General features: G+C 56.2%; 1 protein-coding gene across 1 annotated transcript in view; it reads right to left on the minus strand.

Annotated features, from left to right (window-relative positions):
• The window catches only part of CACNA1A (calcium voltage-gated channel subunit alpha1 A), a 148,377-nt gene that overhangs the window by 6,948 nt on the left and 126,152 nt on the right, over positions 1-15,277 (minus strand). Inside the window, exons 43-45 of the mRNA XM_075061097.1 lie at positions 13,298-13,411; positions 7,839-7,874; positions 1,242-1,437 (exon numbers count right to left, since the gene is read on the minus strand). Coding sequence (XP_074917198.1) covers positions 1,242-1,437; positions 7,839-7,874; positions 13,298-13,411 — 346 coding nt within the window. The remainder of the gene's footprint in view (positions 1-1,241; positions 1,438-7,838; positions 7,875-13,297; positions 13,412-15,277) is intronic.

Here is a 15,277-nt window from a genome sequence, read left to right on the forward strand (position 1 = left end):
CTGTTACTAGCTGGACATTCACACCGTGCTCAGTACGTAGGGCCAACTCATAGGGCTGTAAATCAGAAGTGACTCCAGGGAGGTCAGTGGGCTGACCCTGGTGTACAACTGGTGTCAGTGAGAGGAGAATCAGCCCATACAAACAAAATCTGATTTCAGTAGCATTTACTCTGGATTTACACCAGGATAACAGAGATCAGGCCCAATGGAGCTTACTCTGGATTTACACCAGTGTAACAGAGATCAGGCCCAATGGAGCTTACTCTGGATTTATACCAGGGTAACAGAGATCAGACCCAATGGAGTGTACTCTGGATTTACACCAGGGTAACAGAGATCAGGCCCAATGGAGCATACTCTGGATTTACACCAGTGTAACAGAGATCAGACCCAATGGAGCATACTCTGGATTTACACCAGTGTAACAGAGATCAGACCCAATGGAGCATACTCTGGATTTACACCAGGGTAACAGAGAGCAGACCCAATGGAGTGTACTCTGGATTTACACCAGGGTAACAGAGATCAGACCCAATGGGGCGTACTCTGGATCACAGACTCTGACCTCAGGAAAGCGACTGCACAAAAGGTTTGGCACTTTCCCACTGAAAGGGGCGGGAGGGTGGGGCGAAGTAGGCCAGGCAGTTAATAGGAGGGGGCAGCACACAGCAGTGTTTTAAGTGTAGACAAGGCCTTGGGACCTGGATGACTATTCAGAAGGTAGTGGAAGCACTTGCGTGGGCTGAACTGGTCAGGAATGGCCAGGGACCTGGGTGTCTTAGGAGATTTCTGCTGCTCCCTAGTGCTGGTCTGGCCAGAAACAAGAAGCCGTATAGTCATCCCAGCCCTTCTCTAGCCAAGGGTCTCCATGTGCTTCAATGAACCAGCCAGTGAGCTCCCAGCCAGCCTCTCCTAACCCCTCCAGGCGGTGCCAGCTCCAGGCTGGTTGGGTCAGGGAGGCTGCAAATAGGATACAGGGCAGGACTGACTGGCTTGGGGGGTGCATGTGTGTGTGGGGAAATGGAGCTTTTCCCTTCTCAGCAGCACCAGCTGATTTACGCTGCTGATCTCACTCACACCCAGTTTGCACTGGGTAACTCCATGGACTTTGCTTCTGCAGCCCATGGCCGCTCGAGGGCACCAGCTCACATGCTTGGGCTAGTCTGACTCCCTCCCTGGCAAGAGCAGAGCGGGTCTAACACAGCCTACAGGCGGCACATCCCCCCCAACAGCCATGCCACCTGTGTCTACGTCCGCATAGCGGCTGAGCGAGTGCTCTGAGGCCCGGTGGCTCCGCTCCCTCCGCCGCTGGTGGTGCCGCTGGTTCTCCTCGGGGACCACCCTCTCCAAGGAGTAGTCGTCGAGCCGGATGCCTTTGGAGCGCGAGTGGCCCAGCATGGAGGCAGAGCGCTTCATGGGGCTGGCGTCCGTGATCGTCTGCAAAGGAAATGACAGACCGAGACCCATAGATTTATGTGACGCTGCTGGGGGACAGGGAAGCCTGCAGGAAGGGGGAGGGGTACAGGGATGGAGTTACAAACAAACGCCGACTAATCCTATTGAAACTACATCAGCCTGTCCCTCCACCCACATGTCTCCGTCACTCTCTATCCCTGGAGCTAAGGAATCACGGAGACCTCTATAGAGTCATGCATGGAAGTCTATAGATCTATCTTTCCACCCAAGGGTCTATGGAGCTATCTGTCCACCCACAGACCTATGACATTGCACAGCTGGTTCTCCCTCATCCTAAGGGAAGCTGAGTACGCTCCGTTCCCGCTGAGCTCAGGGCCTTGAAGGACTGGGCCCTAAGCCAGGCCCCCAGACCTAGCAGAGGAAGGTCTAACATGATCCAATGGCTGGAAGTGGAAGCTAGGAAAATTCAGACTGGCATTTTTCATGGTGAGAGTAATTACCCCCAGGAAGAATTCACCAAGGGTCATGGTGGCTTCTCCATCCCTGAGAATTTTGAAATCAGAACTGGATGTGTTTCTAAAAGTGCTGTTCTAGGAATTCTCCGGCTTGGGTTATCCAGGGGGTCAGACTGGATGGTCACAATGGTCCCTTCAGGCCTTGGCATCTACGACTCTATGAACTCACCTTCGAAAGGCCTCATAGGTGGGATGGCTGGGCTGGGCTGGTGGAAGTGTGGGGGCCTCACCCCCATGGGGCTCTGGAGATTGAGGGGCTGCTTTGCCGGGCTCAGGAATGTCCCCTCCCTGAGTCCATGGCCTGTGATGAACACACCCACCCCTCCGTGTCACATACGTGGTCCTTCTCCCAGGTGGATCAGTGGGTTGTTCCTCCCTGCAAGATGGACCCACCCACAAGCCCTGTGGTTCTGGCACTAGGTTGTGGACCTCAGAGAGGGATGTATGACCCCGGGGTCCCAATTCTTGGGGCTCTTCGCCCCTAGGGCTCGGGGACCTCAGCTGGGGAGCTAGCAGCTCTCACTTCTAGGATCCTGTCACACTGGTGCCTTGGGCCTGTTATCTCTGTGAACCCTCTCCCCCATGAGGTTATTTGGGGGGTCGGGGGGAGCAAATGCAGCTCGGCTCCCTGGAGTCTACGCCGCTCCCAAGCAGCACGACATGGCAGGGAGTGATCTGACCAGCACTGCAGGGCTGGGTGAGATAACAGTTTGGCTTTCTCTTACAATGAAGATCTCAAATTATCACCCGTGCATTAAATCCCATGGACACGCCCCCAGCCTGCCCTGTTGGTAAGGACTGTTCTCCCCATTGTATGCAGGGGGAAACTGAGGCACAGGGAAAGGCGATGACTCACCCAAATCCAACAGCGAGTCTGTAGCAGAGCTGGGAATGGAACCCAGGAGTCCTGTGGTCTAACCACTACACCACACTCACGTCAGACAGAGAACCCAGGATGCCTGGCTCCCGATTAGGCTCTACCCATTAGATACTCTGTTCTTCCCACTCTAGGTGCCACTCTCTATAGCCAGGCAAACTGAAGGATTGTGTCTCTTGCTACTTGGGTTCCTTTCCACGGGCCGATCCCATCCTGTCTATGGCTGGGAAGGAGGCTGTAAATGCCACGGGCTGGCCCCGACGGAACCCAGTCAAAGGCTCTCGCTGTCTGCAATGGCTCAGGCCAGTGAGATGTGGCCACCTGGAGAGCCTGGGAAGCACAGCCCACAAAAACGCCACATTCCCACCAAGCGGGAGCTGTCTTGTTCCTCTCCCCTGGTGAGGCCACCACGGCAGTCCCACTGAGGGGCCCAAGCAGGGGCAGCAGCACAGCGTGCTGCCAGCACAGCATTCAAACGGGTGGAGAGGACTTGTAGGGGGCTTCCAAGGGACTCGGTGGTTTCCAGTATGTCCGGGGGGTTCCACCACCCAGCAGGGATGTTGAACTGACCTCGACCACAATCCTCCGGGGAGTATCAGCAGGGCCTCTCCCCACAGGCTTTGCTCCTCCAGCGCACCCAGCAGCAGGATCTACAGGTGAACTGCCTCAAGGGACACACCATTGCCAGTGGCATCTACAGGCGAAGTGCTTCCAGATACACCCAGGAGACACCATCACCAGTGACATCTACAGGCGAAGTGCCTCTGGAGACACGCAGGTGACACCATCGCCAGTGACATCTACAGGCGAAGTGCTTCCAGGTACACCCAGGAGACACCATCACCAGTGACATCTACAGGTGAAGTGCCTCTGGAGACACCCAGAAGGCCTTATCATCTATGCCCAAAGACCCTCCAGCAACACTAGATGGAGCTGGTCAGACGAGGGGCCCTGTAGCTCAGAGATATGACGGGGAAAAACCATGTCCTTAGAGCAGGGAGCTAAGAATCAGGCCCATTGTACAGCAATCCCAGGGTGGACCTGTTCAAACCTGGAAGGGGGCATCAGTGCTACAGTGTGGGAAGGAGAATTCCAGCATTGACCACTCTCCTGCCCAGTCCCCGCTGCCTCTTCCCCTTTTCCCACACACAACCAGGATGGCTATTTCCGTTCAAAAGAGCTACGGGCCCACAAACGGAACCGCCCCGTAGAGGAGCTCTGGCTGCCTCTCCCTGCTGTGGTGCAGAAGCATCCACAACAGACTGGGAGACGCCTTCCAAGCGCTAATTAAACCTCACAAACACCCCCTAGGAGAGAGATCACAGTTATTGGAGGGTAAACTGAGGCACAGCGAATGAGCAGAATTCAGGAGTCATGAGTTCTAGTCTCCCTGATCTAACCAAGAAACTCCACTCCTTCTCCCAGTGCTGGAACAGAACCCAGGCGTCCTGACGCCCAGCCCTTGCCCTCACCACTAGACTGCACTCTCCTTACAGCACCAGGCACAGACCCCTGGTGTCCTGGCTCCAGCCCCCTCTCTTTTAAACACTAGCTGCCTGTCTCCCTGTCGCCTGCACTTTGTGTGTCATTGACCTCGGGGTAGCAAACATCCCACGCTGGAGCATGTCACACCTGCCTTGCACTCACTACTCTGGCAGCTGGCAAAGCCTCACAGCTCCCAGGGGAGAACTCCCCACCCCATGCCCCACAGGGGGCCTTTCAGCCCATGGGTGGGAGGGCACAGAGATGGTGGAAACCAGTTTTGCCTCCTCCTTCCCTAGGCTGCACCTCCCTGGAATCACAAGAGATTGCAAGAGCTTGGGCCAGGGCCCATCTTTCTATTCTGTGTCTGTACGGCCCAGGCACAGTGCAGGCTACCGTAATACAGCTAATAAATAATATACAGAGCCTAGCGCAGTGAGGGCGCGGTCCCTGCCTGGGGCTCACAGGCCCTACCGCAATCCACAGAATAACACAGACTCTCAGCCCCTTTGCCCTGGGGTATGTGCCACCCTGAGGGGAACTGTGTAGACTAGGGAAACGGTGTTAGCAAACCCCTTTAAACTAACATGTGTTAGTCTATAAGGTGCCACAGGACTCTTTGCTGCTTTTACAGATCCAGACTAACACGGCTACCCCACTGATACTTTAAACAGATGTGGTTGGAAACAGCAGTGCAGACTGACCTGCCAAATGCGCCAGCTGGTCACGGTCAGCCTGGGGGCGCTGAGACCGTGGCCAAGTATGTAGACCAGGATCCCATACCCAGGGCCGGTGCTTCCGTTTAGGTGACCTAGGTGGTCGCCTAGGGCGCCAGGATTTGGAAGGGCGGCAGACTGCTCCGGTGGACCTCCAGTAGGCGTGCTGCGGAGAGTCTGCTGGTCCAGCGGCTCCTGTGGAGCATCCGCAGGCACGCCCGTGGCAGGTCCACCAGAGCTGCGGGAGCAGCGGACTGTCTGCAGGGACACCTGCAGGAGGTCCACCGGAGCAGCGGGACCAGCGAGCCGGCCCTGCGCCTAGGGCGCCAAACCCCCTGGCGCCGCTCCTGCCCATACCAGCAAAGCGCTCCTTATACCAGCAAAGCTGCGCTTTTCCCACGGTGGCTTATCCCAGCCCCAGCGAGCAAAACAAGCCAGCCCAGGGAAAACAGGTTTGCCAAGTGCACCTGCACTAGGGGATTCTGTCAGCACAGCTGTGTCGGTCTGGGAATCCCCATCGTTACCCTCCCGGCCGACAGAGCAATGCCGGCAGAAATCTGTCCGATAGCCTCCGCCTTTGTCTACACTAGCTGTCCTGATTTAGCTATGCCGGATTGGTTAAAGGTGTAAAACTCGTGTGGCTGCAGTGATGTGGTGCGTAGCTGACTACCAGCGCTGCTCATTAGTACAGCTATTCCCATTCAGGAATTAGCAATACTGGGTCACGGCACCTTTATGCCAGTATAACTGGACCCACACTAGGAGCTGTATCAGTGTAATGGTAAAACCTCCCTCCCTAGCGGAGACGGGCACCACCGGACAAATCTTGCGTGGAGAGCTGGCTAGGGGCATGTCTACCCGGCAATCATGGTGCGTGCCCAGCTCACATGGCCAGACCTGAGCTATCAGTAATCACTCGCCTGGGTACTGCAGGGGTCGCTAGCTGACAGAGTTATTACTGAGAGCTCCCGTTGGGGTTGTCCAGCCTGCACCAAGACCTGGGCTATCGCAACTTCACGGCTCCAGGATCTGAGTTCGCTAGGTCAAACTGGGCTAAGTCTGCAGGCACAGCCTGTGGCTGCAGTGTAGACGTCCCCTTAGTTACACCTCAGCCAGCTAAAGTGGTTCCAGGAGGGTTCTTTTCTGTCCACACCAGTCTCTGGCAGCTTGCTAGAGGTTGCAGTGGTTTACTACAGTGTGTTTGATGTCACATCTCTTAGCCTTGTCTTCATGGGAGGAGATTTCCTGGCATAACTAGAGCAGAATAAAGCTGCCACTTCTGCCACAACATATCCTGGAAAACCACAACAGCCCCCTCCCGCAGTGCGGCTATTCCAGTCTGAAATGGAAGTGACTTTCCCACAGAGCGCCCCACTGGGGATGCCAGGCAATTTCTCTAGCGAGACCAGCCTTACGGAAACTGGCGGATGGATGAGGCCTAAAAACCACATTAGTTCTGGTGTGTCAGGGCTTGTCTACACTGGAAAGTTCATTTGGATTAAGGCGGGGGTGAGTGATAGCATGAGAGCGATTGTGGAGTAACTCTGGATGCAGCTGACACCGTCTGTTCTCTAGCCCAGCACGTCCTTTCCTCCAGAGCCGGGAGTAGAACCAGGCTCTGGGTGCCTGCTACTCTTGCCATTCGACTGTGCTTCCTCCCCTGAGCACACGGGGCCAAGGGCCATTTGGAAGGATCCCCAAGGGAGGGCATGGAGTCACCTGGCCCTGGGATAAGGCTGGGGAAGAGAGGAGGTGACAGCCAGGGCCGGTGCAAGGATGTTTCGCGCCCTAGATGAAACTTCCACCTTGCGCCCTCCCATCCCTGAGCCCCCGCCCAGAGGCCCCCCCCCACAGCAGCTCCCCCCCGCCCTGAGGCACCCCTCCCCCAGCGCTCCAGCTCCCCTTGCTCTGCCTCCCCCGAGCACATCCCAGGGCTGCTTCACTTCTCCTGCCTCCCAGGCTTGTGGCGCCTAAGCTGACTGGCACCGCAAGCCTGGGAGGCAGGAGATGTGAAGCAGCCCTGGTGGGCTCAGGGAGGAGGCGGAGCAGGGATGAGCTGGGGCGGGGAGTTCCCCTGTGTGCTGCTCCCCCCCACTTACTTGCTGCAGGTGGCCCTCCTCGCACTCCCCTTCCCCAGCTCTCTCTGCCTAAATGCCGGCTTCGAAGATCCAGCCACCACGGTCATTGCTAAAGAAAATGCCGCCCCCCAAATCCTAGTGCCCTAGGCGACCACATCGGTCACCTAAATGGTTGCACCGGCCCTGGGGACAGCTGAGGAAGAAGCCCCAGGATGGAGGAAGGGGAGAGGCCACAGGACAGCAGCAGAGAGCAGGGGACGCAGATCAGACAATGGGAGCTGATGGGGACCAGCATCCAGCAGGGTCAGGTCTGCAAACCACTCCAGGGCCTGTGATGGGAGGAGCTGGTCCCCAGCAGGGGAGAGATGGCAGGGAGCCCTCAGAGGGGGATGGAGACAAAGCCAGGGACAGAGGCAGCTAGAGAGAAGGCGAAATCAACACAGAGCAGTTCCAGAAAGGCTGCCCCTTCCTGGCTGGGGCTGCCTTCGCAGCTTCCTTTGGCTGTGACAGAGAGAGGAACACAGCCCACTGCCGGGCCGCTCACGTAGGGGTGTGCAATGAAATGGACGTGGCAGACGGACAGAGATCAGAGCGAGAGCCGTGGAGGAGGGGAACGGGACGGATGGAGAGACAGACAGGCTAGCCAGATGTGTATGGGGACAGGTCAAGGCAGGGAGGGAGACCGGCTGGAGGCTAGCGGGGGATCGTGGGCGTGGAGGGAGTGGCACTGGAGAGCCCCCGCCACGGTACATACACTGAGATTATTTCCTCGGGGTCGCACCTTCCTCCTCTGCCAGAGCCAGACAAGACGGCGCACACAGAAAGGGAAAGAGAGAGAGAAGAAAATAAATATAAAGGCAAAGAAGGGGGCTTGGGAGGGGGACGGGAGGACACCAGGAAGGGCGGGGCGTGGGGAGGGGAGAAGAGGTTCGGTTATCGGTCAGTTACAGATGGAGGCTTCTTCCGTCCTGCAGCCACGCGTGCTCCCAGCACCTAAGCCAAGCAGGGGGCAGGCAGAGGCCTCAGAGGACAGAGGGGGAGCGGGACGCATGGCGTGAGCAGCGGAGGATGAGAACAGCGCTGGCAGGAGCAGCCCCCCCTCCCCAGCCCTCCCCTCCTGTGCATGCTGCAAAAGAGCAGGCTCCAGCCACCCTGCGTCCCAGCCGTGCTGCTGTTAAAAGCTGCAGTGTCACTGCTTGGGTCTATCTAGTCCCCCTGCCCCTACGGGCCCTGATCCAACACCTGCTGCTCTCCAGGGAGGTGCTTGGGGATGGACCCTCCCTCCGTAGCCCCGGGGGTGGCGTGCTGTGCCCTGGCCTAGCCCCCTCGCAGTTGGGGAGTGCCAAAGGAGCTCAGTGGCGAGGAAGCAGCAGGCTGAACTGGCTGAGTCTGCAGACAGGCAGGATTTGATGACTCCCTCAACTGGCACATGGGACAATAAGTCAAAGCTGGGGGGAGGGCAGAGCATGGCAGAAGAGCCTCAAATTCATAGAGCTCCAGCCCCGACCTGCTGCGCAGGGGGAAGTGGGAGGGTCTGCAGCAGCCACCCAGCTGTGCTGTTGGCTTTGGGAGAATCCCTTATTCCCCCGCCTCCAAATGGTGCTTACTGGGATTCAGCACCTGGGCCAAAGGGAAGTGGAGCAGCTGCCCCATCCCTGTTCCTCTCCCCATTGACTCTGAAGGCTGAGGACTACGTGTCCCGTCACCATTGCTAACTGTCCTTCAAACCATTCAGGGCAGAGGAGCAACAGTAGAAGTGGCCCCTTCTCATTCACCACCTCGGATGCCTGCAGGGGTCTCATGCTCTGGCCACCAGAGCTCCCCTGGGAGTACGGAAGGATTTCAGTGATGGGGTAATGGAGACAGAGAGGGGAAGAGATTCACCTAAGGTCACACACTGAGTCAGTGACGGGGACAGGACCACCCCCCCCGAGGAATCCTGGCTCCCAGCTCTAACCACTAGACCCCACTCCCCTCCCAGAGCCAGGAAGAGAACCCAGGAGTCCTGGCTCCCAGTCCCCCCTGCTCTAACCACTAGACCCCACTCCCCTCCCAGAGCTGGATACTGAATCCAGGAATCTGGACTCCCAGCCCCCCTGCTCTAACCATTAGGCAACATGACGTGTAGGCAACACTAATTAGTTCAGGGTCTGCTGGCTGGGCCCCTGGGTTGCCATGGGGGCAGGACGGAGCTGGACCAGCGCTGTGGGAATCAGGTCTCCTGCTCCTGTTTCAGGAGCAGCCTCCCTGACCCCCCGCATCTCCCTGGCTGTGTGGGACGGTGTGTGGCCTGGCCCACCTACCGCACTGTGCTCCCGACTCTCCTAGCCCAGCCTAGGGTGTAGGGCCCAAGGGACAGCTTGAGGGGTGGAGGTGGACCCAAGCCCCTTCCCCTCCTTCCTTCGGCCCCTAAGGAACAGTGCAGACTTTAACAGGTGTCTCGCCCTCCTCCCGCCCTGGCCCAGAGGCTGCCCATGAAGCTCGCTACAAAGCTCATGCAAAAAAGAAATGAAAATCAGAGCAAATCTCCAGCTGTGCGCTGGGCCCTAGCACGGGTCTGACCGAGCCTGCCTCACAGTGGCTACTAGGCATCCCCCTAGCTCCACAGACGCCAAGCCCAGCTGGTATCTGGCAGTGGGACCTGCCCCCGATTCCCTTAAAGGTAAGGTCATTATGGGAGGACTAGCTTCCGGTAGCTCAGATTTGCCACCAGCCGGGTAGAAATCCCTGCCAGTCAAGGGATCCGATGTGGATTTGCACCCTCTGGGCCACGCTCTATCTTGGTTTACAGGGGCATAAACCGAGGGAGAATTTGGCAGGTGAGACACAAACCTCTCAGGCTAAAGACGTGTTGGAGGTGACGGGAGTTTTTAATCTTGAAGATGCGATATGTCACTGCTGTCCCTCGCACACACACGCCGCACTCCCACCCACACGGGAATACTTAGCGCTACGGAGATTGCCCAGGTATATGCTCCTCTGCTCCTCGGTATGCTAAGAATGGCATCTGCTTTGGGCATGCTTACCAACACCCCATCCCCCAAGTCACTCTCAGGGTTGTGGCATTGCGAAGGTGCCCAGGATGGGTGGGGGCACCACACCCTGGGAGCCTGGAGGGGGGGAAAGGGCGGTTCTGTTGCTCTGAAGCATGCTTCATGCCAACATGGGAAGCTCATGTTATAAGCTCGATGGAACCAGCAGTGGCAAATGGTCTTTGCTCAGATGGTGGCTGCGCTGTGCTCAGATGCATTGTGACAGTATGAGTTCGCCTTCAGCAGAGGGAGAGGGTCACTGTAGTCAATGACGTGCATGTAACACACGGGCATGGACAGGCTAGGGTTGGGTCCCAGCCCTTTGTGGAACAGAGAGGCAAATCCCACCCAACAGCTTCAAAGCAACGTTACACCTCACAATGCTCCCACCTACCGGGCTGGTAAACCAGATCGCCCCCCGTTTTGAACATGGGGAAACTGAGGCACAGACAGGGGAGGTGACTTGCCCTCCACTTCTATGGTCAGGAGAGCAGAGCTGGGATGAGAACCCAGGAGTCTTGACTGCTGGTCTGCTGCTCTGACCACTAGAGATGATCTCTCCCATGGCCGAGGAAACAGGCCAGGAGTGCACGGCTCAAAAAATCTCAATGCTTAGTGTATTAGCTTACACTGCCCCTTAACATTTCATGGAGCCGCCGACGCTGGGCTCAGCTCTAAAGCCCAGGTCTCAGCTCTGCTCTCCTGACCATAGAATCCTCCTCCTGTTTTGCTGCTGCTCTCAAGGAAGAATTTTGCATTGTTACAAGATTCCTCTTTTTTTTTTTTTTTTTGAGCCTTTCATCCTTTCGTCTTCCCTGGGAGAAATAGCTCCATTCCCCCTTTAATTTCCCTCAGCTGCCCCTCAGTTACAATGACCTCCCCTCTGGCGCTGGCTGCTGAACAGGGCTCTCTTCGGGGCCTGCCCGTGCTGCTCCTTTGGTCACCAGAGGGGGGCACGAGAAAAGTGACATCATAATATTATTAGCAAACTTCGGTTACCGATACAAAGTGAGACAATGACTCTTGCAACTCATCGATATTCTGAAGGGGAAACTGCAGTGTCAGGGTTACTGAGTTGTTGTCCCAGCAACAGTCTCTGACGTCATGGTAACAGAGACTGCAGTGTCACGGTAACATGGACCACTGTTATGGAGAGCATAATAATACGGTTCTGGAGATGCTGTTGTCATGGTTACACTGGCTGAAGTGGGCTTGCACCTTCCATGCATTTGCTCTCGGGAGATGCAGCACAGAATCTAACTTCTCCCAAAGAAAGGGTCAATTTCACCTGTTGGCAAAATGCAGCCACCTCTGGAGTGGAGCACAGCAGCTTCTTAGTGCAGAGCAAAGCTACATAGCAGTTTAGGGAAAGACATGAAGAAAGAATTCTGCATCCAACTGGAATCACAGGAGGAACTTAGGGAAGCAGCTGAAATTGAAATCTAGCTGGGACAAATTCCCAACCCCAAGGCATAGTGCAATGGGATTTTTAACAGCCTCATCTCAATGGATTGCGACTTTAAGCATCACCTCCTGCAGCACAGCACCTTCCAGCATTCCTCCCCTCCGTCCCCCATCATCCCCTGCTGAATCAACACCTGCTGTGGCTTTCCCGAGGTCTCCCAAGTGATGACCCGGCCGACCCCTGCTTAGCAATCGAATTGCCAGCAGCTCTCAGCACAGGGTGGCATTGCTGCTGGAGGCAGCGAAAGCCAATGTCCAAAGTCACTTTTACTGAGTAGGAGCTGGGAGGTGATTTTTCCCGTCTAAGGCTTTCGTGAGACTGATACTGGAATAGTGGGTCCAGGTCTGGAGCGTCCACACTATAAAAACGATGATGAAAAACTGGAAAAGGTGCAGAGGAGAGTCATAAAGAGAATTCGAGGGCTGCAGGATTTCCTGGCAGGGAGAGACGTAAGGAGCTGATCAACAAGAAGATTGAGAGGTCAGCGGTGATTTGATTACGGGGCCCGGGGAGAGAATCTGGGGCACTGAAGGGCTCTTTACTCTAGTAGAGAAAGGCAGAAGAGCCACCACTGGCTGGAAGATAAAGCCAGACAGTCCCACATTTGGGTGTGCTGAGCTCCTTCAGACTCAAGGGAAGGAGCAATTAAGCCCCTTTGTGGAGTAGAGAGAAATACAGACAATGGCGAGACTGCCCAAGACAAAAGGCAGATCAGAGCTAACCTGTGTGGACTGGCCTGTCTTCTCTGCATTGTTAATTCAGGTGTGAGCATCCCCACTGCAAAGCTTGACCTGAATTCCTCTGTCCTCAAGGGTTCTACCCTCACCCAGGTACGTCATGGCTCTGTCTGCTGAGAGGCTGCGGGATTCTTTCCAAGTCAATTGCAGGAGAACGTATCTGTCCGTTAGGAGGAATTGTGGGAAGGGCACCGAAGAACTAGCAGGTTCCAGACGGAGTTAAAGCAGATCGTGGGTTCTAACTCTCATCCCCAACCGAGTCAAACAGCCGGGACGTAAAGCCCTTCCAAACCCAGGTCTGAGGCTTTTCTGTGTGGATGGTAGGAGGGTTTGGGCTAAAACCCAGCTGAGAACCAGGTTCGATGGGCAGTGAAGACATACCCAAAGAGGCAGGAAGCCAGTAGCAGTGAAGCAGAGACACACAGCCCACTGAAGGGGGCAGACTGGAGATTCCTGAACAAGGCACCCGCCTGCTGTTGTTCAGGGAAACAGGACTTGGTGTAAATATGTTTTGTAACTAAAACCAGATCACGCCTAAGAACAGCCCTGACTTGGACCATCAATTTCTTCTCTGAATGGAGACAACCCTGCAGAGCTGCCATTATGGGCTGCCACATGGACCAAGGGGGCAAGAAATGCTTTGGCCAAACACAAGTTCTTGGGCTCAATGCCGGGGTAACTGGGCAAGGTTCTCTCCCCTGTGATGGGCAAGCAATCAGCCTCAATGATCTAATGGTCTCTTCTGGTCTGACACTCTAGGGTGTTATGAATTTCAAAAGGTGTCTCTTGCAATCTGGGCCTAATCCAGAGTCCCCGCAAGGGATTGGTTCACTTTGTATCAGTCCGGGAGCGATTCCCCGTTTGAAATGCACTTGAATGAGAAATTCCCGGTTTTCGGGGGATGACCCTGGCTCCCAGCAGGGGTGTCAGTGTGTTTGGCAGTGGAATCCCTGGATGGTTCCAAAAAATAGCCCCTCACCTGGTTTTCAGCAGGGAGTCGCGGCATGGAGGCCGCCCGGCCGTGCCCTTCCATGGGGAGGTAGTGGTCGCTGTCTGAGTAGCCGTCCTTCCCAATCTCTCTCATCTCCACAGACTGCAGAGGGCAAGGCAAAAAGAGGGTCACCTGGTAAAGGAGCGTCACCCCCATTTTACAAGTAGGGAAACTGAGACACAGAGTGGGGTGGGGACTTGTCAGAAGTCCTTCATAAATCAGGGGTTCCCTGGAATAGAACCCAGGAGTCCTGACTCCCAGCCCTCCCCCGCTCTAACTTCTCTCTCAGACTAGGGAACATAACGCAGCTCCCCTGACTCTAACTACTAGACCCCACTGTCCTCCCGGAGCTGGGGATAGATCCCAGGAGTCCTGACTCCTAGTCCCTGGCTCTGGTCAGAACCCAGAGAACACTGCTGCTGAAAATCATAATCCTAGGCTCAATTCTTCCTCCCAGCATCCAGCCGGAAATCACCTGAGACACCCTCCCCAGCTGCCTGTAGCTGAGCCTCTGGAACTGCCTGGGGTGACGGGGCCTGTCGGGGTGGGGAATCTGTCATTCTCATTACCTCTTGGAGAACAGCTAAGTGGTCAGCTGGGGGACCAGGCCTGATTAGCCTTCAGACTGAGCTTCTCCACATAACCCAGCCCTAAGGGGTCAGACCTGCCCCCAGGTCCTGAACAGGAGAACGGTGGGAGTGGGTGGGGGACAGATACAGAGAGAGAGAGAGAGACACACACACACACAGATGGGTGTGTATGGGGATAGAAAGAAAGACAGTTGTGTACGGAGATTGAGAGATAGATGGGTGTATACGGGACGGACAGACAGACAGTTGTGTACAGGGACAGACAGATAGATGGGTGTGTACTCGGATGGACAGATTGTGCACGGGGACAGACAGATAGATGGGTGTGTACTCGGATGGACAGATAGATGGGTGTGTACTCGGATGGACAGATTGTGTACGGGGACAGACAGATAGATGGGTGCGTACGGGGATAGACAGGTGGCTGTATATGGGTATAGATCTGGCTGAGCAAACTATGACCCGGCAGCTGCATCCACCCTTTCAGATGTTTTAATCCAGCTCTCGAGCTCCTGCTGGGGAGCGCGGTCAGGGGGTTGCTCCACATGTCCCCCCTCTGGCTCCTATACACAGGGACAGCAAGGAGGCTCCACATGCTGCCCCTGCCCCAAGTGCTGCCCCCCACAGCTCCCATTAGCCAGCAAATGGGGCCAATGGGAGCTTCAGGGGCAGCGCTTGTGGACAGGGAAGCGTGTAGAGCCGCTTGGCTGTGCCTCCACGTAGGAGCCGGAGTGGGGACATGCCGCTGCTTCCAGGAGCAGCTCGAGGAAAATGCTGCGTGAAGCCTGCACCCTGACCCCCTCCCACACCCCAACCCCCTATCCTGATCCCCCTCCCACCCTCCTGCACCCTAGAGCCTGCACCCCCAGCTGGAGCTCTCAGGACACCACCCACACCCCAACCCCTTGCCCCAGCCCGGAGTTCCCTCCCACACCCATAACTCCTCATTTCTGTCTGGGGTGGATGGGGATAGATAGATAGATAGATAGATAGAGAGGGTGGATGGGGATAGATAGATAGATAGATAGATAGTGTGACAGACCCAGGCCAGTGGGGTGCAGGAGTCTGGTCCTATTGGCATCCAGCGGGGGCCGCCGGGTGAAGCCCGCCCACTTCTAAAGGACCTCCCCCCAGCCTAAGGGGAGGACCCACAGGTCTGGGACACCAAGTAAGTACGTGGGACAACTAATGAAAAAAAAACAGGAGCGGGAGTGAGGTCACAGGGCTAAACTAAGGGAACCTGATGGGGACACCGAGCAGAGAACCCCGGACAACGCCCACTGCTCCTCAAAGGCGTCAAGGGAGCCAGTGGACACCGCCCAGAGGAACTCCGCTCGGATGCGTGAACGGACAGAGGAGCGGAAATAGGCCCCACAGT

The sequence above is a fragment of the Chelonoidis abingdonii genome, chromosome 26, assembly GCF_003597395.2.
Source record: "Chelonoidis abingdonii isolate Lonesome George chromosome 26, CheloAbing_2.0, whole genome shotgun sequence".
NCBI lineage: Eukaryota > Metazoa > Chordata > Testudines > Testudinidae > Chelonoidis > Chelonoidis abingdonii.